This window comes from Capsicum annuum, chromosome 10 (assembly GCF_002878395.1).
Source record: "Capsicum annuum cultivar UCD-10X-F1 chromosome 10, UCD10Xv1.1, whole genome shotgun sequence".
NCBI classification, from domain to species: Eukaryota; Viridiplantae; Streptophyta; class Magnoliopsida; order Solanales; family Solanaceae; genus Capsicum; species Capsicum annuum.
The window spans coordinates 172557787-172583149 of NC_061120.1; the positions used below are offsets into that span (position 1 = coordinate 172557787).

The 25363-nt window shown below is 35.0% G+C and overlaps 1 protein-coding gene across 2 annotated transcripts; it reads right to left on the reverse strand.

The window, feature by feature from the left end:
- Nucleotides 1-15604: 15604 nt before the first annotated feature.
- LOC107843336 lies at nucleotides 15605-20920 on the reverse strand. 2 transcript variants are annotated; one of them, XM_016687575.2, is made up of 4 exons: nucleotides 20327-20920; nucleotides 17796-17861; nucleotides 17421-17681; nucleotides 15605-16201 (listed from the first exon to the last, which is right to left on the reverse strand). In XM_016687575.2, the coding sequence occupies exons 2-4, from the start codon at nucleotides 17835-17837 to the stop codon at nucleotides 15779-15781; spliced, it is 726 nt and encodes a 241-aa protein (XP_016543061.1). In that variant the 5' UTR covers nucleotides 17838-17861; nucleotides 20327-20920; the 3' UTR covers nucleotides 15605-15778. The 2 variants fall into 2 exon arrangements, with proteins under 2 accessions (XP_016543061.1, XP_016543060.1); XM_016687574.2 differs by having other exon boundaries at nucleotides 17421-17861; nucleotides 20327-20918.
- Nucleotides 20921-25363: the final 4443 nt, after the last annotated feature.

Sequence of the window (25363 nt, forward strand, 5' to 3'; positions counted from 1 at the left end):
ATTGATTCATGTTATCAGAAAACTCGATATTCAGAATCCTTATGATTTCACTTATAGTTATGTATTCATGCATATATTCTCACACAGTCATGTTCATGTTACTCAGTCAGTTTTTAGTTCATGCATATAAACCCTTGCATTCAACCTTACCTCACTTTGCGTACCAGTACATTCACATGTAATGAAGCATACTTTTCTTTTACTCTATGGTGTTTTATACCATAGGTTTAGACGTACGAGCTTCAGAGCATCCTTAGCAGGTCAGACATTCAGCAGGCAGACTAGCAATGAGTTCATCATCCAAGGATATTATCTTATTTCATTTATTCATCACATTCAATATTTAGTAGATGGAGTTAGTTGGGGGATTGTCCTATTAACTCCTTATTCAGACAGTTTAGAGGCTTTCTGACTAGATATTTAGACTTCATTTTTTTATTATTTATGTTCATTTTTGGTATTGTCATACCATATTTTCAGTATTGAACCTTATGGCCTTTCAGTCTATGTTTCCACATTTATGTTAGTATCATTATTCAGTGCTCAGTTATAGATATCAGTCATGGGTTAACTTGTGGTCCTTTGTGATTATGAGTACCGTGTAGCATCCGGGGTACCAGACTCGAGGCGTTACAGTTAGACCAAGTGAATTGTTACTTTTGTGCTTTTCAAATTCTAGCAAAAATTATTGCTACAACTATGCCTCAATCAACAAGGACTACAGTTTTCAAGCTCTAGATGAGTTAAAAAAAATCTAAATTTCTACTATTGATTTATAATTACAGAGTTAATCCAGCTTGGGTTTGTTTTAATTATGAACATAGTTTGGCATTTCCTTTGTGATTGGGGCCTTGGAGGTCATCTGTCTGTAGCTTTTTCTGAACCTTCTAGCAACATGTCAGATTTCTTGCTACTAAAGTCTGAAAGAATATTTTTTCTGTTTTGCTGGGTCCAAAACTGAACCAAAATCCTTTGTCTATGTGTTGCCATTTTAAATATCTCCTCAAAGTTATGATAACTGTGCTTTTTCACTATCTTAATGTATGACCATTTTATCCATAAAATATTTCAATCATAGGTGTCCAGTTAATGGTATTGTGTACCTTATGTAGCTCAGATTACTCATAAGAAAAAGAGCTAATCAGTATTTTAGAGTTTTATCCTTTATGATCACACAACCTCTTAGCAACATAATGAATTGGATAAATAAAGCTTATTTGGGTGAAAATCACATGCGATCAAAAAATATTCAGTTTATTTCCAATGTATGCATCCTCTGCTCTATTCTATTTTGTATGAAATTTGTTCTAAATGGTAATTTCTACATTTCTGAATCAATCCAGTGATGTTAGTTGTTGGTGTGAATCTCATGTGCTTGAACAAAGGACATAATTGATAGTGTTGAGCTTTTGTTATCTAAAGATTGTAAAATCTGCTTCAGTTTGCTTTAAATTAAAGTTTTCATGAATGCCTATTTTGTACATAAATGTCTCTGTGTTTGTGGTACTTCATAACAGTTAGTAAACTAAAGAAGATTATGACTATCTTTTATCTATTACGGGACACTTATGTGGACTACTTAACATATTGATATTAAGTAAGTAGTGTAGCTTTTCTACACAAAGGTGTTTAGTGATCGATCATACATAAAAATTTTAGAATCTTCCTTTAAATTACCATCCCAGTTCCCAATTGTCGAATTCAAGTGACACGGCGCGATAGCGCAGCGTCATGCCAAGGGTAAAAATAAAAATTTTTTAGTTAATTCCGAGATTTAATTTCCAAGGGCTTTTAGGTCATTTTCCCTCACCCCAGTCAACCTAAACATGGGATTAAAGCCCTAAATACCCTATTATGACATTATTTACTTACTCTTCTCAAGAAATTAAAGCTATCTCTCTAAAATACAAACCCTAGCTTCAAGAATCAAGGTCAAAACTCAAGAATTTCTTCAAGCACCTTTAAGAACTAATAACCCAAGGTATGTAAGGTATTCATCTATGGGTCCCTTTCACCCATAGAGTTCAAGAATCTCTTTTTAAAACTTCAAGATTTATGATTTATGATTTCCATGCTTGAAATTGAATGTATTCATGTTCATGATAGTATTTGGGATCCAATGCATGTTTAATTATAAGTTTCCATGAAATGAAGACAATTATGTGGTGAATTATATGAATTGCATGCACCTTTGAATTTGAAATTGAATGTTGTATTCATGCTTACATGTATTGACCATCATCATGTGAAATAGTCCATTCTCCCTAAGTGTTTGCTAAAATACCTATGTGAAATAAATAAAGGAATCTTGACACGTCATTATGTGGTCCCAATTATGTATAAGCTTATGCCTTACAAGTGTTTGATAAAATGCCTTTATGAATGAATCATGGACAAGTGTACATTGTTTTGTATCTCAAGATCATGCTATGTTTTATTTTTCATGCTATCGAGTCTTGGGGGTATTTAATACCCGATAATTTAGCTGTGTGCCTAGATCCAGTGTCAGTTATAGAATCTCAGTCAGTTACAGAACTTAGTAGAACTCAATCAGTTACAGAACTCATGAAAACTCAGTAAACTCAAAATCAGTCCAGTCCAGTTCAGTATAATCAGTTCAATCTCTTTCAGTTAGGAGGGCTCTCCTGTCAGTGAAGGGTATGATCCTTAGAAGCAAACCTTGCATTCCAAAACTACGTAGCCAGCGTAGGTTGAGACATCAAACCTGCCAGTTAAGGGTTGATGGGGTGTTTTAACCTGTTAGATGAGGGTTCCACCGTTCTTATTAGAGCACCTGCCAGATGAGGGTAACTCTTCAGTGTCTTTACCCGTGGCACAGTACTGATACCCTTCCAACTGGGGTCATAGGTTAGACCCTAACTCAGTTATCATATCTTATTTGGGGTATATCGATTAGATGATTACCTCTCACAGTCTAAGTTTTAGTTTTAGAATTGAACTCAGTTCAGTTCTACAGAATCAGGACTGTCATATACAGTCAACCAATATCAGCAAATCAGTTATTAGTAACTTTAGATATTAGTTACTCAGTATCATAATTCAGGACTTAGCTTCAGGCAAGCTTAGTCACAGTATTTATTTATATGCACAATAATGCACACTTAGTATTTACAACAGTATCAGTTATCTATGTACTTTCATGTTCGGTTATTTAATATTATTCAATCAGTTATTGTTCATGCATATGAACCCTTGCAGCCTTACCTCCTATAGCATACCAGTATATTCCCATGTATTGACGCATACTCTTTCTTTACGCTATGATGTCTCATATCATAGGTTCGAATGCTCAGGTTCCCAACCGTGCATAGACAGATTCAGATTCAACCAGCAGTGTCAGAGTTAGTAGTGCATCCTCATCTATCGAGGATACTTTATTATTTCAGTTTCTCAGTAGATATAGTATTTCAGTAGATGGAGTTAGTTGGGGACTGTCCTATCAACTTTACTTTCAGATAGTTTCAGTTAGAGGCTTTTCAGACTAGTTTTCAGTCAATATCCGCTTTTATAGATATTATCACAAATGATATATTTTATCAGCATTTCAGATGTTTTGAACCTTATGGCATTTCAACCTATGTTTCCATATTTATTACATTATCATGTTTCAGTGCTCACAATAGATATCAATCATGGGTTAGCTTGTGGTCCTTTGGGGTCGTAAGCACCGTGTAGCATCCGGGGTACAGACTAGGGGCGTTACAAACTTGGTATCAGAGCCTAAGGTTCAATAGTGTCCTAGGAACTCTAAAAGTCGCATCAGGAAGAGTCTTGTGCATAGGTGTGTAGCGCGCCACACTTATAGACAGGAGGCTATGAGATGTTTTAGGAAACAGTTTCCCTTCTTTCAGTATTTATGTCGTGCGAGTGACTATAAGCTCAAATTAAACTCTCAATCTAATATATTTTCTCCCTTTTATTTATAGAACATGACTCCCAAAAGGACTAACGAAAGAAGAACCAGAAATCAGTCAGCACCTCAACCCATTCAGGCAGATTCCCTGGACGAGTATGTCTCTCATTAATAATTTAGAGCTTCATTCACTACTCTAGCAAACTCTGTAGCAGCTTAAAGTGAACGGACAGCTGTTGTTCAGTCCAATCCAGTGTCCAATACTGCTGCAGCTAGGATTCGAGACTTCACCCGAATGAATTCTCTCTTATTCTAAGGATCTAAGTAAGAAGAGGATCCACAAGAGTTTCTCAATCAGGTTCAGAAAGTCACGGATATCATAGGAGTGACTCCTAGTAAGAGTGTTGAGTTAGCTACCTATCATCTACAAGATGTAGCTCATATGTGGTCTAAGAAGTGAAAGGCAGACAGAGGAACAGATGCAGAGCCCATAGAGTGGAAAGAGTTTGCTACTGCTATCTTAGAGAGATTCTTTCCCTTAGAGCTAAGAGAATCCAAGGTGTTAGAGTTCATTAATCTCAGGCAGGGCAATATGAGTGTGAAAGAATATTTCCTCAAGTTTACTCAGTTAGCCAAGTATGCTCCCCATGTAGTAGCAAACAGTAGGTCCAGAATGAGTAAGTTCGTATCTGGGGTGTTAGATAGTATGGTTAAGGACTGCAAAATAGCAATGTTGATTAAGGAGATGGACATATCTGGACTTATGGTCCATTCTCAGTAGATAGAAGAGGCTAAGATTAGAGAGAGAGAGAAAAGAAGAACAAGAGAGCTAGAACAAGTAGCTTTAATTTTAATTAGCCTAAGTTAGAGGGCAGTAACTGTTCCTAATTTTATACAAAATCTTTAATTCCAGCTCTGTCCTCAGCCAGTGCTTAAATTCCTAAGTTCAAAATGGTAATCAAGATAGAGCTCCAGGCTCTAAGTCTCAAGGTAGTGTCAGTAGTGCTCGAACAAATCCGTTATGTCAGCATTGTGACAAGAACCACAAGGGTGTCTGCAGAGCTGGCAGTGATGTTTGTTTTGGGTATAGAAAGCTAGGCCACAGAGTTAGAGATTATCCTCAGTCAGGTTCTCAGGGTTAGCATAACCGCCCTTCAGCTCAGTCCGGTCGCCCAAATCAGCAGGGTGCCGCTACTAGTGCCACCAGTGGGCAACGCCCAAACAAGCTTTATGCACTTCAGTCCAAACAAGATCAGGAAAATTCTCCTGATGTGGTCACTGATATGTTATAGATCTTTCATTTACATGTTTATGCCTTGCTAGATCCAGGAGTTTCTTTATCTTTTGTAACTCTTTATATAGCCGTTAACTTCAGAGTCAGTCCAGATATTCTAGCAGAGCCTTTCTTAGTTTCTCCCCTAGTAGGCAATCTATCATAGACCGATGGGTATACAGGAACTGTCTGATTATGATATCTCAGAAAGTTACTTTAGCAGACTTAGTAGAGCTACAGATGGTAGATTTTGATGTCATTATTGGTATAGATTGGATCCATTCATGTTATGCCTCAGTTGATTATAGAAACAGAATAGTTCATTTTCAATTTCCAAATGAACCAGTCCTTGATGGAGGGGTAGTACCATAATGCTTAAAGGTCAGTTAATTTCATACCTTAGAGCGAGAAAGATGATATCCAAGGGATGTATCTACCATAATGTCCGAGTCAAAGACTCTAACTCAGAGACTCCAACTCTTGAGCCAGTTCCAGTAGTAAATGAATTCTCAGATGTGTTTCCCGAAGATCTTCCTGGAGTTCCTCCCGTTAGGGAAATAGACTTCGAAATAGACCTTCCAAATACTCAGCCCATATCTATTCTGCTATACAGAATGGCACCAATAGAACTCAAAGATTCAAAATAACTGTTGAAGGATCTCCTAGATAGGGGATTCATCAGACCCAGTATTTCCTTGTGGGGTGCACCAGTCTTATTCATACGTAAGAAAGATGGTTCTCTCAGAATGTGTATATACTACCGTCAGTTTTATAAAGTCACAATCAAGAATAAGTACCCATTTCCCAGAATCTATGACTTGTTCGACTAACTTCAGGGTGTTAGTTACTTTTCTAAGATAGACCTCAGATCAGGTTATCACCAGCTCAGAGTCAGAGAATGTGACATTCCGAAAATAGCTTTTAGAACCCGGTATGGTCACTTTGAGTTTCTAGCCATGTCCTTTGGTCTTATTAATGCCAGTAGCTTTCATGGACTTAATAAATCACGTGTCCAAATAGTACTTAGACATGTTCGTTATATTCTTCATTGATGACATTCTCATCTATTCTCATAGCGAGAATGATCACGTAAATCACCTCAGAATCATACTTCAGATTCTCAAAAATCATCAATTGTTCTCCAAATTTAGTAAGTGTGAATTTTCGCTAAGGTCAGTAGCATTACTTAGTTATATTATTTTCAGTGATGGAATTAAAGTTGATCCTCAAAAGACCAAAGCGGTGAGAAACTGGCCTAGACCCATCTCTCCATTAGATATTAGGAGTTTCTTGGGTTTAGCTAGCTATTATCGTCAATTTGTTAAAGGGTTTTCATCTATTGTCCAGATTGACTCAGAAAAAAGTCCAGTTTCAGTGGTCAGATTTTTACGAGAAGAGTTTTCAGGAGCTGAAGACTCGACTCACCTTAGCCCCAGTTTTGACTCTACCAGATGGTTTAGATGGGTTTATTGTGTACTGTGATGCATCCAGAGTAGGTTTGAGGGTTATCCTCATGCAAAGAGGTAAGGTCATAGCCTACGCCTCTAGACAGCTTAAGCCCCATGAGAAGAATTATCCGACTCATACTCTTAAGTTAGTAGTTGTAGTATTTGCCTTAAAGATTTGGAGGCACTATTTGTGTGGGGTACATGTAGATGTGTTCACAGATCATAAGAGCTTTCAGTATGTATTTTCTCAGAAAGATTTAAATTTACGTCAGATAAGGTGGTTAAAAGTATTGAAAGATTATGACATGAGTGTTCTTTATCATCCCGACAAAGCTAATGTAGTGGCTATGCTCTCAGTAAACTGTCTATGGGTAATGTTGCTCATGTTAAGGACAGTAAGAAGAAGTTAGTTCAGGAAGCTTATAAGCTTGCCCAACTAGTTATATGCTTAGTAGATTCAACAGAGGGTAATATAACAGTTTCGAATCCTCTCTAGTTTCCAAGGTGAAGGAAAAGCAGGATAGAGATCCCAGTCTTGTTAAGTTGAAAGAGTTAGTCAGAAATCAAAAAGTAGAGGTTTTCTCTCAAGGGGGAGATGGTGTGTTGCATTTCTAGGGTCAATTATGTATGCCAGGCGTAGATGACTTGAGGCATCAAATTCTTGCAGAAGTGCATGGTGAGCGTTACTCGATTTATCCGGGGGCCACTACGATGTACCATGATCTGTGAGAGATCTATTGGTAGAGTGGGATAAAGAAGGATACTGCAGAATTTGTAGCTAAATGCTCTACATGTCAGCAAGTTAAGATTGAGCACCAGAAGCCTAGTGGGTCCATACAGGAGTTTGGTATTCCCACATGGAAATGGGAAGAAGTGAACATGGATTTTTTAACGGATTTGCCTCGTACCCGTTATTAGCATGATTATATTTGGGTTATCGTAGACAGGATGACCAAATCAGCTCATTTTTTGCCAGTCCATACCTTCTATTCAGTTGAGGACTATGCCAAACTTTATATCAGAGAGTTGTTTAGGTTACACAGAGTTTCAGTATCCATTATCTTAGATAGAGGTACCTAGTTTACCTCTTATTTCTGTAAAGCATTCTAAAAGGGTCTTGGTACCCAAGTTCACGTTAGTACAGCCTTCCACCCTCAAACAGATGGTCAAGCAGAAAGGACTACTCAGACTTTAGAAGATATTCTAAGAGCATGTGTTGTCGATTTTAAGGGTAGTTGGGATGGCCACTTACCTTTGATTGAGTTCGCATATAATAACAGCTATTATTCCAGTATTCAGATGGCTCCATTTGAAGCTCTCTATAATAGGAGATGTAGATCTCTGGTTGGTTGATTCGAGGTAGGTGAGGCCACAGTAGTAGGGCCTGACCTAGTGTTCAATGCCTTAGAGAGGGTTTAGTTAATCAGAGAAAGACTTAGGGCTGTCTAGAGCTGATAGAAATCATACGGAGATGTGCGAAGAAAGGATCTCAAGTTTGAGATCGGTGATTTTGTGTTCTTGTAAATCTCTCCATGAAAGGAGTAAATAGGTTCGGTAAGAAGGGAAAGCTTAGTCCCCGATATGTGGGTCCTTATAGAATTCTCAATTATTTCAGAAAGGTAGTTTATGATCTTGAGTTGCCTTCAGATCTAGCTTCAGTACATCCAATATTCCATGTCTCCTTGCTAAAGAAATGCATTGGTGACCCAGCAGTCATAGTTCCTTTAGAGGATGTAAATATTTAGAATGATCTCTCTTTCGAAGAGGTTTTAGTCCAGACCCTCGATCATAAGATTCGAAGATTGAGAAACAAAGAAGTTCCCTTAGTCAAAGTTCTTTGGTGGAATCAGTCTGTTGAGGGAGCTACTTGGGAAGAAGAAGCAGATATGCGGACCAAGTATCCTTACCTCTTCTCCGCAACCTCAGATCCTGCTTAAGGTAACAGTCTTTCTTAGCTTTACTCAGATCCATGTTCAGCTATAATTATAAATTGGTATCCATTACCATTGTATATTCAGTCATGCTTTATGAATCAGTTCAAACATGTACTCATGCATCAAATATGCATGTTCAGTATGAAAAATTCAGCTTATCAGTAACTTCAGTTATGTATTCCATGCATCAAATATGCATGTTCAGTGTAAAAGCTCAGTTTTTCAATAGCTCAGTCATGTAGTCATGCATCAGATATGCATGTTCAGTATGTAAACTCAGTTTATCAATGTCTCAGCTTAATCAGTCTCACTCGAGGATGAATGTTCCCAAGAGAGAGGTGTTGTAAAACCCTGTATTTCTCAAGCTTAACTTAACTCTCAATTCATGAGTTATCTAATATAAAATTTTGGAAGAACTCAGTATTTTTTAGTTTAGTGCCTGCCATTACATAGGAAATTGAATTAGCTTTCCAATGATATCAAATTTGCCTAAATTCGATAACCAGGTGAGAAGTTATGGTTATTTTAAGTTTCAGTCGTTAAACACGTCATTCAGGTTAGTAGCGCGTCCCGGAGTTTGTCAAAATGACAATTGTCAGTTTTCAATATTGTTCCATGATATTGGCGCGTTGCGCTAAGGCTTATTTTCATGTTTGTCAAGTTCCAGTGAGACAACACAATTGTACCGTATCGCGCAAAGCTTCTAGGTCCTATCCAATGTTGCAACACAATTCCATCGTGTCACGCCAACAGCCCAGTTTTCAATTGTTGAATTCCAGTGACACGATGCGATAGCACCGCATTGCGCCAAAGGTGAAAATCGAGAATTTTCAGTTAATTCTGAGATTTAATTTCCAAGGGTTTTTAGATCATTTTCCCTTACCCTGGTCAGCCTAAACACAAGATTAAAGCGCTAAATACCCTATTATGATATTATTTACTTACTCTTCTTTAGAAATTAAAGCTTTCTCTCTAAAATACAAACCCTAGCTTCAAGAATCAAGGTCAAAACTCAAGAATTTCTTCAAGCACCTTTAAGAACTAATAACCCAAGGTATGTTAGGTGTTCATCTATGGGTCCCTTTCACCTATAGAGTCCAAGAATCTATTTTTAAAACTTCAAGATTTATATTTTATGATTTTCATGCTTGGAATTGAATGTGTTCATGTTCATGATAGTATTTGGGATCCAATGCATGTTTAATTATAAGTTTTCATGAAATTAAGATAGTTATGTGGTGAATTATATGAATTGCATGCTTAACTCTTGAATTTGAAATTGAATGTTGTATTCATGATTACATGTATTGACCATCATCATGTGAAATACTCCATGCTCCCCAAGTGTTTGCTAAAATAACTATGTGAAATAGATAATGGAATCTTGATACGTCATTATGTGGTCCCAATCATGCATAAGTTTATGCCTTACAAGTGTTTGATGAAATGCCTTTATGAATGAATTATGGACTAGTGTACATTGTTGTGTATCTCAAGATCATGCTATGCTTTATTTTTCATACTATCGAATCCTGGGAGTATTTAATACTCGACAATTTAGCTGTGTGCGTAGAGCCAGTGTCAGTTACAGAATCTCAGTTATGTCACAATCAGTAGTACTCTCAGTAGTTACAGAACTCTGTAGAACTCAATCAGTTACAAAACTCAGGAAAACTCAGTAAACTCACTATCAGTCCAGTCCAGTTCAGTATAATCAGTTTAGTGTCTTTCAGTTGGGAGTAGAATTCAGCACCGAGTAAACCCAAGGATGAGGGCTCACCTGTCAGTAGAGGGTGTGATCCTTAGAAGCAATCCTTGCATTCTAGAAATACATAGCAAGCGTAGATTGAGACATCAAACCTGCCAGTTGAGGGTTGATGAGGTGTTTTAACCTGTCAGATGAGGGTTCCACCATTCTTATTAAAGTACGTACCAGATAAGGGTAACTCTTCAGTGTCTTTACCTATAGCACGGTACTGATACCCTTCAACTGGGGTTACAAGTTGGAACCCAACTCAGTTATCTTATCTTATTTGGGGCATGTCAGTTAGATGATTACAGTCTCAGTTTTAGTTTTCAAAATAGAACTCAGTTCAGTTCTACAGAAGCAGGACTGTCAGATATAGTCAACCAGTATCAGTAAATCAGTTATCAATTACTTCAGATATCAGTTAATCAGTATCAAAATTCAGGACTTAGCTTCAGACAAGCTTAGTCACAGTATTTATTTATATGCACAATAGTGCACACTGAGTATTTACAGCAATATCAGTTATCCATGTACTCTCATGTTCAGTTATTCTATATCATTCAATCAGTTATTGTTCATGCATATGAACCCTTGCATTCAACCTTACCTTATCTAGCATACCAGTACATTCCCACGTACTGATGCATACTCTTTCTTTGCGCTATGATGTCTCATATTATAGGTTTGGATGGTCAGGTTCCCGACCGCGCATAGACAGATTCAGATTCAACTAGCAGTGTCAGAGTTAGTAGTGCATCCTCATCTATCGAGGATACTTTATTATTTCAGTTTCTCAATAGATACAGTATTTCAGTAGATGGAGTTAGTTAGGGGACTGCCCCATTAAGTCCACTTTTAGACAGTTTCAGTTAGAGTTTTTTCAGGCTAGTTTTCAGTCAGTATTCAATTTTATGGATATTATCATAGACGATATATTTTATCAGTATTTCAGATGTTTTGAACCTTATGGCATTTCAGCCTATGTTTTCGCATTTATTACATTATCATATTTTAGTGCTCACAACAGATATCAGTCATGGATTAGCTTGTAGTCCGTCGGGGTCATAAGCACCGTGTAGCATCCAGAGTACAGACTCGGAACGATACATTTCTCCCAATAAGTTTTAGCTTTTTCATTTTTATTTTTAATATGTAAGCTGTTCGGCCAAACATATCAATAATATATCTTTTTAATATTATTTTATTTGTCATCTGAATGATTATCTCGTCTTGATTTGCAAACTAAAAGCTTCCGCATGATGCCCTCTTAATTTCAAAGCCAATAAGTGATATCAGAGTCTATGGTTCAAAAGTCCAGGGTTTGGTGAAACGAGGTTGAAGACAAGTTCATAACGGTTCAAATTGATTTGCAACCAATTTGATGATAATGAGGATTTTTGTCAAACTACATGTGGAGAACAAGTTTCAACCATATTTTCAACATTTCTGTTGCTGCATCTTTAAAAATAGAAATAAAATATTACTTTTAAACTAATTTTTAATCATGATATTTTAAATCTTTTTTTAACCATGGCAAGTAGCAGCGATGAAAATTTTCTGAAGAATGAAGTTCATGCATGTGGTGTGAAGAAGACAGATCAAGTGAAGAAAATCAAGCCAAAAATAGGAGATTTGTTGGGGGTTTTGCACTGATGTTCTTACCAAAATTAAGTTTTTACTTTTTCTTGGAAGAAAAATAAAAGTAACCATAATTGTTTTTATTTTTTCTAAAAGAAAAATATAAAATTTTTCCATATTTGGCTAACCTCTTTTTAAGAGGAAAGGTTTTGGAACTCTATAAATAGAAGACCCCCTTCTCATACCATAACACAATAGCATCCACAATGTAGTCTTTAAAGTATCTTTATTTAGGGGGAAATTTCTCCCAATAGGTTTTAGGTTTTTCAATTTTATTTTTAATATGTAAGCCGTTTGGCCAAAACATATCAATAATATGTCTTTTTAGTATTGTTTTATTTGTCATCTCAATTATCATCTCGTCTTGATTTGCAAACTAAAAGCTTTCGCATGACGCACTCTCGATTTCGAACCCAACACGGTCATGCGATTTCATCTTATAATTTCATATTATGACATGAAATCTCAAATTCTCCAAAAATCCGAATTTAAAAATATCAAATCATGATTTCAGACTTTTCAAATATAGAAAATAACTTACAAGTTTATATTTTGTAAAAAGATTCTACTATTTATATTTATCAATCATTTATTTAATATGTAAATAAAATTTGTAGTCCATATTATTATTTTTTACCAATCTTTAAACAGTTTATATTGCATTTAACCATTACATTCACCAACATATAGCCCCATTTGGTTAAATTATGAGAAATATTCATTTTATTTTATTAAGAAATAATATTTGGCCATAAAAATTTCAAATGCAACTTGAAGTTCTCTTTGAAAAATTTGAAAACCTCTAGTTGTTTTTCACTTTTTTCTAATTTCAACTTCATTTTTATAATTAAAAATAAATCTCTCCAATAAGATATGATTAAACACAACTCCAACTCCAATTTTTATTATTATTATTATTATTATTATTATTATTATTATTATTATTATTATGTTCATGATCAAATATCTAAAAATTTATTATCCATCAAATTTATCATTAGATCAATGAATGTTGTATTTTTTAGAATAGTTTTAGTGTATTATTCTTTTGCTTATTTGGTAAAATTATATAAATAATTGGGACAATTTTGATAGTTTTCATAATTTATGAAATTTTTTTGTTTATAAGAAAAAAATACAACTTAAAATTTCAAATTGCATGTCCAAACAAAACTTCAACTTCATCTCGTATAATTTTTCTTATCAGAATTTCAAATCATGATTTCATATCACGTGGCCAACAGGCCCTTAAATTTTGTTATGAAACGTGCTCTGTAAGTTTGGATTTTATCTTAGTAGAGACGAGTTAAGTTAGCTTTGTTAAGACTTTCACTTGGTAGGATCTAACCTATTGGGTGTTGGCCATGACTCTTAATTTGGATAGTGACTAAATGCTTTGGAAATTCACTTGGTATTATGATACCAATGTTTTCTACCTCAGATTAAAGTTTTGGAAATTCTCTCCATGTTTCAACCAGTACAATTCTAAAAGTTCCATCTGGTCTGCCTACTTGATTTTTTCTTTGTAGCTGCACATGTTTATAGCAATCGCCTACATTATGGCTGAAGGCCTCAGCTACAACTGCTGTTACAAGAGACTTGCGCACACCTCAGCGATCTCGGATAGTGTTTGGTATGTAAAATGGGATAGATACCTTTTATATAAGATAATTAATCCCACCATTTTAGTATAAAAATGGAATAAAATAATAAGAATAATTAATACCCATGGTTAAACACGAGATAAAATAATCTAATATTTCTCCCCGAATAATTATCCTTATCCCGCATATCAAACAACCCCGAGTACCTAAAAGAAGTGTTGAGGGAGGCTTAACCGCTCAATCCTAAGCTTTAGGTTTCAACAAACATACCAAATTTAGAGTTATTTTCATGGATAGTCACCCATATTTTCATAATTGCCTACAAATATTACTTTTGTTTCTTCTATAACAAGAATATCACCCAATTATTTCTATTTTCCTAAAAAAATACTTGACACATCAAAAACATTTCTTCTCTCCTAGTTTGCATGTCATGTCATTAATTTTTTTTATATATATAAGAAATAGATCTATTTAACTTATCAAACTTATTTAACTAAATTTAGTCTTATTTCTTTTAAAAAGATAAATACAAATGATATATTTATTATTGAAGAACAATTTAATTATATACTTTACATTTTATATTTATTTTGTCTTTCTTAAAAAATAGAACGGAATTATATTTATTCTTTATTCGATGTGAGAAAAAATACATCACATGATAAAAATATTAGATAATCATACAACTTGAAGGAAAATAATTCCTCTGGTAATGCTATGCACATTACTCATCAATGAAGTAGTTGATGTGTCCAAGTGTACACATAAAACTAAAGGATTGAATTATTTTATTTGGTACTTTTCAAAGTTTTTTAAATTTATTTATTTACCACTTAATAATATTTTTAAAACTCAAGGTATTTATATGAATTGGTACTAATTTAATATCTTTTTTGTTATTTATTTCATATACTAAAGATTTTTAAAATGTAAAAAAATTAAAAATAATGGCTTTCGGATTTTCATATACGTACTAAATGTACTATTATTGAAGGAAAGAAAAATTATTTAGTCATGAAACAAATTAATTTTTTTAAAAAAATATTAACAAAATGATCTAATATTACAAATGAATCTTTGAAATAGTACCCACCAATTATCACTTGCTTTTTATGGGTTTAGGATGTGAAAAGGTTATAAATTGGTGTTTAATTAAATAATAAGATAAAATATAGTATAATAGAAACAAAAAATAAAAGGAAAAAATGAAATTAAAAATAATAAATTTCTATTTTCGAAAGTTTTTTTCTATGTTAACTTTGCGGATTTACTTGATTTGTTTATGAAATTTACTTAGGGAAAATCCGCACGAAGAATCCATTTTCTTACTATCTTTTTATCAAAAAGATCTTGCTTAAAATTTTGCAGGTGATTGCATACAAATTAAAATTTTCAGGTGATAATTACCTTAAGATTTTGCTATTGAATTTTGCTTGACAAAAAACATTCTAAGATTTTCTCCTTCAAATTTTGTTTGATAGAAAAAAAATTGTAGATTTTTCATCGTATTAGTTTGATTGAAAAACTTGTAGAGAATTAGGTTATCGATAAATTCTTTTACAAATTCTCTCAAATAAAATAAAATATTACGTAATTTAAATTTTTTCTTATAGTTTATAAGATTTGAGTTTGAATAAATGAACTTGAAGAATTAAATAGATTTATAATTAAGATAATAAAAGAATTTAGCAACATGACATGCCAAGTAGGAGAGAAGAAATTTTTTTGAAGTGTTAAAAGTATTTTTTGAGGAAAATAGGGATAGTTGAGTGATATTCTTGTGCTAAAAAAAAAGTAATATTTATAGACAATTACGAAAACACAAATGACTATCCGCGAAAATTACTCCCAAATTTGCAAATGTAACTTCAAACCTAAGGAGCTTTCATCTTGAAAAAAGCAGTAGCCTGCCTTTTGAATAATCACTAAGAGACTTAAAAATGCAATCTCTTAGGTATTTGAATCTTTGGAGGAGCATACTTGTAGATGATGTTCGTATTTGGAAAGCGCAATGAAAATTTTAACTTGTTCGAACTAGCATGAAATTATGGTCAAAGGGAAAAAACAGCATGACACAGCATAGCAGAAACTATCGACTTCACTGACATGTCAACTGTTGAAAAGTTTAGCACGAACATGCCACGACTAACTATGAGTCTACAACTGTTTCCACAACTTACACTACTCAACAAAGCCCGCACACTTATTTATTTACTCAGCTTGGTTAGAGAGCCACTAAGATCAAAAAGGGAGTTCAGCTAGCCTCTGCAACTGGGAAGTGAAGTTTTGTGATGGAGTTCTTAAGAAAACTGCTCCCACAAAATGGATCTTGGCTGCCAACATCAAATTCCACAACACTAGACTGTACCTCGCTCGACGAGGCACTGTTGCTATCATCAAGAGGATGGTAACTTATCTGAGAACTCCCTCCATGTTTCCGAGCTTGTTTCTTGTCTCTACCCTTGCTCCCACGGGAAGATTTGCCATTGTTTTTTTGCTTATTCTTCCCATTCTTCTTCTTGCCACTCTTATGGCTTTGTCCCTTGCTTGGAAAATGTGAAACTGATGTTGGAATAGGGTCATACACATCCGGAGCCCATGTTACAGTCAGCTTCCTTGGTAGACTGCCTTGTTTCTCACGGCTGCCTTTTATGGCGGATACAAGCTTCAATGGAGTCTGTGAAAGAATAAAACACAGAAAAGGAAAGAAGAAAAAATAGGACTGTTAACATCTGCAGTTACTTGATTGCTCAACCGTGAAACAATCGCCATTTAGGGTCACTCTGTATCTGAAAAAGCAGTTCTATGCTCCAGTGCTGTTTCCATTATACTGTAACTTCACTGTGTAATATAACTAGTCACATTGCTTACAATACAAATTAAATCCACAAAAGCCAAGAATCAATGGCTTGTGGGGGTCACATTGCTAACAACCCTAAGGAGAATGCAAAGATCAGAAGCAGCATACCAGGGAAAAGTGGTCAGAGTATAACCAAAAAAGAAAACCAATTTATGGGTATGAACGAATATTTGTCTGTATATCCTATTATTTTTTTTTTTTTTACAAGGTAAATTGTATTCCTTTTACTCATATACTTTTTTTCCTTGATATAAACATACTCCTAATCATGGAAATGGATAGCAAAACCAATCCTACACTAAATCGGGCATAACCAACACATACCTCAGAAGAAACTGAAACATGGTATACAAACCATTAGCACTTCCCACAAGTAGTATTCACGCTGACCACTAACTCGAGGTCAAAGTATATAAGACCGAGCAACTAAAAACCAAAAGCAAATAATGGTTACAAACAACTCAAACCAAAAACTTAATCCAAGAAATTGCAGCTTGTCGGATTCACATTGATAATAACCCAAAGGAGAACAGCTAAAAACCAAAAACAAAAGGAAAAGTGGTCAAACCATATCCAACGACGGAACAAATATAAGGGTATAAAAGGAAGGAGAGAGAGCTCGATCCTACATTTCAATTTTCAAACATCATTCTATGTAATAATCATATGTAATACATATTCATCCCTGAAAAAGTAAAGGAAGTACCAATCCACACTGAAACAAACACAACATAACTTACCATTAACTTTTTTTTTTTGGATAAATCATACCTTACCTTAAAAACTTTCTTTTTTAATACTCACATACCTCACCATTAGTTGTATCTGAGATTACCTATGTCCTACTTTACTGATAGGTAACATAAGCAGACAATTGTAGATTGTGTTAATGAAAACAAGATATATGTAAGTATTTGACAATACATTTTCACGGATAAGAAATAGGCAACAAGATCAAAAAAGCCTCTATCATAATGTCAACACACCAAGGAAAAGGAACTTGATGAAGAGCATTATTGAAACACAGAAAACTCACTGGCAGGGAAATGGAACGTGAGTAAGGCAAATCAGGAGATTTGGCATCAGCACCATGTGTTATTACTTCAGCATTCATGTCACCCTCTTGCACCTTCCTACCAAATTCTGCAGGAGGCACGCTGATACCAGAGCATGGAAATGTTGCACATTTCATCAAGCGTTTTGCAGAAGCAGCACCAGGGTCACTTCCATGGGAATCTTTACTTACATCTTCCTTCACGGTCTCAACATTGCGCTTACCATTTGAGTCTTCAGCGTCCTGAATATTGAGATAATCAGTGAAATGGTAGCCAAGATCATATACAGAGAGACCTTCTATATTTCCAAAATCACAATTAGGCGTCTCCTTTGATGACATGCAAAGAGCGCCTACATTTTCAGACACCAACTTGTAGCTAGCAGGGAAATCGTCCATCAATTACAAAGAGAGCAGCAAGACCTGCCAAAGTGTGCAAATAAAATCTAAGCACATTAGTATCACGACCATTCATTTGTACACACCATGTATATATAGTAAGAAATCAACTAAATATCTGTAAATATTTCATTGTGAATCCAGGATTATGATAGCTTATTCATTAATTGGATGCGCCCCTGGACATACCAATATACAGAATTTACATAGATGCATATTTTACATGTTTTTACAGTTGGATTAGATTACTGTGCATATGGTTACGTGACCTATTTATGTGTAGTATATTATATATGGTATTAAATTCTCCACTTCTTAAACTGCCGCCACGACCTTAAAGACGGTCTATGAGACTTGCAAGATACATATGCCGCCATTAAATTTTCTATTTATGATATTTAATGGTTTGGATTTAATAAACTTGGTTCTCTCAATAAGGGGAAATTTAAGCGCCAGTTATGGATTTTGGTTTTTGGGTGGTGATTCCTTTTTCTTTTCAATAACCGTGGTGTCCAGGCCAGCTTACGTGCATTTTGACTAATTCCAGGAATGCCTGCCACCTCCCAATGGTTTGGGTTTAATAAATATGGTCCACTTGATAAGGGGAAGATTGAGCAACGGTTATGGATCTTGAGTTTTTGGGTGGTGATTGTTTTTTTTTTGGGCGATGTCATTTCTATGTTATTTTATCGTGTTCTATGCTTTTGATGCATTTGCATACTGCATTTTATCTTGAGCCGAGGGTCTATCGGAAACAGCCTCTCTACCTCTTGAGAGGTAGTGGTATGGATTGCGTACACACTACCCTCCCCAGACCCCACTATGTGGGAATATAGTGGGTTTTTTGTTGTTGTTGTTGTATTGTTTTTTTTTTTTTTTTTTTGGGGGGGGGGGGGGGGGGGGGGGGGTAAATGTGGCCGACTTGTATTTATTCAAGTCATAACCAAAAAGCAGGGCAATGAAAATTGATTTTAAAAAATAAAAAAGAACAAGATTATTTGAAGATGTGATAACATGGGCAGATCTATGTATACGGTTGGGGTGCCGTAGCATCTAGATGCCTCGGTTAAAACTTTGTATATGTGTGTGTATATAAGCAATACAATATATATTAATCGTGGAGTAACAAAAGAGCAAAAGGTGCCAATGGCAAAAAGGCTGAATGTGCCATCCAAGTGATGGGGTTTCGAATTTAATTTGCAGCCCTGGCTTTGACTCTCTTTTGCTTGCTGCGAAGGGCTTAAGCTCTTTCCTTTTCATTTTTATCTTTTTCGTTGATTTTTCTTTACGAAAATAGCCTCTCTACTCTCTACCTCATCCGAGGTAGTGGTATGGACTGCGTAAACCTACCCTGCCAAGACCCCACTGTGTGGGAATATTTTAGGTATGTCGTTGTTGTTCTTTTACTTATATTTTTTATTAATATAAATAGTTTTGTTTGCTTTAATTAATTCTTGACTCTTTTTACTTTCTCTTTCACTATGTTTTAATAACGAGAATCTGTCAGAACAGCCTCTCTACCTCACTTGTGCAGTAGTTACGTACACTCTACCCTCCCCAGACTCAACCTTGTGGGATTACACAGGTTATGTTCTTGGTTTCTCGGCCAACTTGCACACACTTCGACTGATTCTATGAATACCTGCCACCTCTCACCCAGCAACAAGTACTGGTAACTCTGTCCACCAAAGCATAGGACTGTATTTAGTGTTTTCATCTGCCACCTCTCACCCAGCAACAAGTACTGGTAACAAGGATAGGACAGCATTAAATGTTTTCATCTCCACAGGAATTTGAACTTGAGACCTGATGGTTCTTAATCCACTTCATCAATCACTAGATCACACCCTTGGAAGCTTTCAGTTAGTGATTCTTTATACCATAATATAGACAATATTTCTTTTTTTTCTCTCTTTTCTATAGGCTTGTAAATCCTTTTACTACACTTGGACCCAAGGGTCTTTCAAAAACAGCCTCTCTACCTCCGAAAGGTAGCGGGTAAGGTCTGTGTCATTCTACCCTCCTCAAACCCGGAATTACACTGGATATATTGTTGTAATAAATCCTTTAGATATTTGCTTATCATATAAAGACATTATCGTATCATATTTGACTTTCTTCTCCGCGACTAACAAACCGCTACGCACGACAAAAAAAATTAGTAACACATCGTGTTTGACAACACACAAATAAACAAAAATGAGCAAGATTTGAACACACTTTAACGAAGAAATACACTTATTCAAGCTACAATGTTACAACTTCACAACTGCATATGGACGATAGAGATCGTTCAACAGCTACACACATTCAAAATACAATCAAAAATATAAAAAACATCAAATCCTGGATCTGGCTCTACCTCTCATCACCACCAGTGACAACAATTAAAGTGAACATAAAATCATTCCAAACAACTCTATCCAAATCTCATGCTTCATTGATTAATTAACAAATACAAATCAATCAAAACATAATCAAATTATTACCTCTGTATTTTGTCGGTTGAAATAAACCTTGTCAGATCCTCCACACAAGATCACACACCGCTAAAAAAAAAAATAAAACACCACGGCTATACCAACAGATTCGGGTACAAAAATATTAGGGAAATGAAAAAAAACCAGCGATCAAAAAAAAAATATTAAACGTTAACTAAGACTATTAACCCGATCAAATTTCTCCATATTTTTCAGATGATGAAAACACAAAAAACCATGAAAATACGCAGCGTGCGGTGGAGTAAATAGATCAAATAATACAGAAGGCACCGAATGCATTGTCCGATGCTCTTCACAAAAGAAAAAAAGTGTAAGAAATTCCTAATTCAAAACCCTAGCTTAGGGATCTGAAGTTATAGAGAAATGAAAATCGATAATTATTTATTTTTAGCGGTTTGAAGAGATAAATCAAATGGTTATTAGCATGATGAAGATTTAGAAATTGATGAGAGTGAAGAAGGGGAGCATAAATCGGACAGAAATAAAACGCCTTATCCGGAAAATAAAATAAAATGTTGAACCGTGCAAATAAGAGCAGATGATGATATATACAGACGTAAAAATGGATATTTTTGGAAAAAGAAAATACACCAAATGGACTGTTCTGGAAAATTATATACACTGTATTCCGGAATACTGTCATGAAAATTACTTTTTTTCGGAGTTGAAATTGGAGCTGAAGATGAAGTTGGATATTTTAAATATGATTTTACGCCCTTAATTTTTAAAAATTATTAAAATCACTCAGCTACTAATTTACCTACTCTTTTAATTAATTTGGACCCAAATAAGTATACTAATATAGGCCCAAATCTCATTCATGGACTTGGTCCATCAACTTGGTTCATGTAGCTCAAGTAGGTGACTCACCTACTAGCTTAATTAAGTCAAGCAAGCACCTCCACAAATTACTCTATTTTTAGTTATTAATACCTTTAATCTGACTTAAAACTTGTATATATTTGGTCACTTTAAACTTTAGATTTAAATACCGGCTTACAATTTCAAGTTAAATAGTTATATTGTTGTTAACTTGGTCAAATGTATGGGAAATATCTAGAACTCCATTCACACCATTATTACTCTCATAACAAATCTCATCCATTACCTATACCTTAAGGCTATATCAAGTTCCATATAAGTAGAACAAGCACATTCAAAATATGGGATGTTACATCCTCGCTCTCTTAGGAACATTCGTCCTCGAATATTAGCATAATTGTCCAACCAAAATAGGTTCAAGCCTAAGTTTAATATTTCTGTTATCACATAGTACTTATATATTATACTTACTTGTTATTGCTCTAACTCAGCATCTTGAACTTTCTCTTCGTATTCGAATAAATGGGGGTACTTGGATTTCATTGCTTCTTCAGCTTTCTATGTAATCTCTTCTACTTGTTGGTTTCTCCAAATTAATTTTATAGAAGCTATTTCCTTATTTCTTAACTTATTAACTTATCGATCTAGAATATCAATAGGTATTTGTTCATTAGTGAGATCTTCCATAACTTGTACATCTTTTGTAGGAGTAATGTGAGATGGATTTCCAATGCACTTTTAAAGCAATGAGATGTGAAACACTAGATGGACTGTTGAGAGCACTTGGGGTAGCTATAACTCATATGCAACTTGGCCAAACCTTTGAATAATCTTATATAGTCTTATATAACATGGACTTAGTTGCCCTTTCTTACCAAATCTCATCACCCCTTTCACTGGTGACACCTTCAAGAATACCCAATCACCTATAGCAAACTCTAGCCTCTTTCTTTTAACATCCTCATATGATTTGTGTAGACTTTGGGATATTTCTAACCATTGTTGGATCACTTTAACCTTTTCCATATATTAAAGAATATGATCTGGCTTAAACGAGGTAGTGTTACCCACTTCAAACCATCCAATTGGTGATATGCACTTCCTTCCATATGAAGCTTCATATGGTGCCATTTTGATACTTGAATGATAGTTATTGTTGTAGGTGAACTCGATAAGAGGTAAATGATCATCCCAACTACCTTTAAAGTCTAATACACAAGCTTGAATCATATCTTCAAGTGTTTGAATGGTACATTCTACTTGTCCATTTGTTCTATGGTGAAAAGTTGTAATTAAATTCACTTGCATTCACAAATTTATTTGAAAAGATTTCCAAAATTTTGCAGTAAATTAAACTCCCCTATATGATATAATAGATATTGGTACTCCGTGTAGCCATTTTGCATACTCTTCAACTGTGTAAGTGGTCTTAACCAGTAGAAAATATATTAATTTGTTAAGCCTATCAACTATTACCCATATGGAATCGAACTTTCAATATGTACGAAGCAAATTAAAGATAAAATCCATGTAGATCATGTCCCACTTCTAGATTAGAAGATCTATACAAATTCTCCAATGTTCTTCTTCATGTCACCCCACCAATACACTCCTTTCAAATCATGATACTTTTTAGTTGACCTCAGATAGATGAAATACCTTGAATGATGTGTCTCTGTCATAATCACTTTCTTAGCCCATCTACATTAGGAACGCATAATCTGTTTTGGTACCAAAGCACTCCCTCTCGCGTATGATCAAATTCCTTTGTCATACCATAGTGTACAGTCTCATTAAGCTTTAATAGAATAGGATCTGCATACTGCTTCTCTTTCACTTTGGCTACTAATGAGGATTCTATTGCATTATGCATAATAAGCCCCTCACCTGCAGTTTCAAGAAGGAAAACCCCCAAGTTGGCTAGTTGGTGTAGATCTTTAGTCATCCCTTGTATTTTTGAAGACTACCCGTAAGTGCTCACCATATCCTTATGACTTAACACATCATCTACCACATTTGTTTTCCCCGGATGATAAAAGCTATCAACATCATAGTCTTTTAATAGTTCAAGCAACCTTCGCTGCCTCAAATTTAGGTCCTTCTGGTTAAAGATATATAGATATATTGCAAACTCTTATGGTCAGTATATATGTCAACATAAGACCCATACAAGTAGAGGAAACATATCTTTAAAGCAAATATAACTGCTGCTAGATCAAAATCATGCGTTGGATAATTTTTCTCATATGGTCGTAATTGTCTTGAGGCATATGCTATTACTTTACCATGCTACATTAACAGACATCCTAAGATAATTCTTAAAGCATCACAATACACTGCAAACCCTTATGTGCCTTCTGGAAGTACCAATACAGATGTAGAAGTCAATTTATTCTTCTAATTTTGGAAACCCCTTTCACATGTGTCATTCCATTAAAACTTGGATGCTTTGTGTGTTAGCTTTGTTAAAAGTGTAGAAATTGAAACAAATCCTTCAATAAACCTTTTATAATAACCTGTCAACCCAAGGAAACTATTGTAATACCTCGCATGTTTCTAAGTTAGGAAGTGAATAAGTATTCCTACGTATGAAATCTCCTATCCTGTGATTCATATTTGAGTACATGACTTACAATGAATATCCTAGTGATAGGATAGCTTATTATGTATTAAGCATGTTCATATGAGTCACTTAAGGTAATACAAGCTAAGAGTTTTTGAATCCATCAAGTTCGAGTTTTCGATTTTGCAAGGGTCATCTTTGAATGAGTATAACTCGATGTTAATATGGTATATTGTCTGATTTAGACCCACCAAATTGTAGAGAATCAAATTAGCTTTCCAACGATACCAATTTCGCCTTAATCCAATACCCGAGCAAAAAGTTATATCCATTTTCGTGAGAGACAGTAAGCATAGGCGATTGGTTAGGCGCCGCCTAACCCAAGCATAGGCGATTGGTTAGGCGCCGCCCAACCCAAGCATAGGCTATCACTTGGGCACCGCCTAAGTCAATTCCAGGTGTCAAAAACACTCCGTTTTGAGTTATTTTAAAGGTAATTAAGTCTTTAAATACTCCTAACACGTCCCTAAACTTAACCCTACGATATATATAGCTTCTAAACATACTGCAACCCTATTTTTATCTCAAAGCTCATCATCCAAGAGCACTAAAGGAGAAAAACAACTAGGGTTGCATAATTAAGCTTGTAGATCCGATTTCAAGGAAATTCCTCCGTCAATCACCAAGAATCTTACTTCTAAGGTATGCGTAGTGTTCATCCATGGATTTCTTTCGTCCGTGGAGTTCAAGAATCAATCTTTAAAATAAAAAAGCTTGGTTGATTGTGGTGGTATGATCATACCTGTGTTGATGCTTGTTTGTTTTCCTCTTTTTCATTATAACGTATGATTTCTATATTGTTGGGTGTTGATGATCATGTTGTTGATATTGGGTGATTTCCAAGACGGAATCTTTATATATTTTTGTGAATTCATGATATCATATGAGTTGGAAATATGTAAATTTGGTTGTTCATAATGTATAATTTGGTGATTTTACCTATGCTTAAGAAGTGCATGTAAGGTGTTTGATAAAATGCCTAAGAAACTAGAAATTATGCAATATAGCTAAATTGTGACTAAGTGAAGGATTCATGATATGCCCTTACGTTCCAATGACTTCTATGTCATTAATGTGCCTTGTAAATGTTGTTGGAATACTCATGAACTATTCTTATGAGATTATGCTATGTTTACTTGCAAATCCTACTTATGAACAAGATGTATGATAACCATGCAATCCACATGAACTTCCATGCTATTGGTATGTAGTTCCAATATGATTATGCAATGAGCATGATATTAAGATTGTGCAAGTACTTCCATGTGATATGAAATCCTTTCCATGCAATACATTGTTGATAACTATGCATAGTATGAGATCCCTACTTATGATGCTATAAATTATGGACTCTACTCTTATGATCAAGTCAGTCATGTGTGTCGGTTTCCTTCCATCGAGTCCTGGGGGTACTTATACCCGAAAACTATAGATGTGTGCTTAGATCCATGTCATGTTTCACGATATCCAAACTCAAGCTATGATTCCATAGACTTCAGTCAGTCATGTGACTCAGGAAAACCTCATGATCTTAGTCAGTTGTCAGATATTAGTAACATACCGCCAGTCAACAGAATTCA

What these genes read in the sequence shown, in the direction of transcription:
- LOC107843336 (XM_016687574.2), bottom strand. Translation starts at nt 17,837, where the DNA reads ATGGACGATTTCCCTGCTAGCTACAAGTTGGTGTCTGAAAATGTAGGC. An exon ending in CACGTTCCATTTCCCTGCCA is followed by an intron (nt 16,202 to 17,420) that starts GTGAGTTTTCTG and finishes ATTCTTTCACAG; the next exon opens with ACTCCATTGAAGCTTGTATC.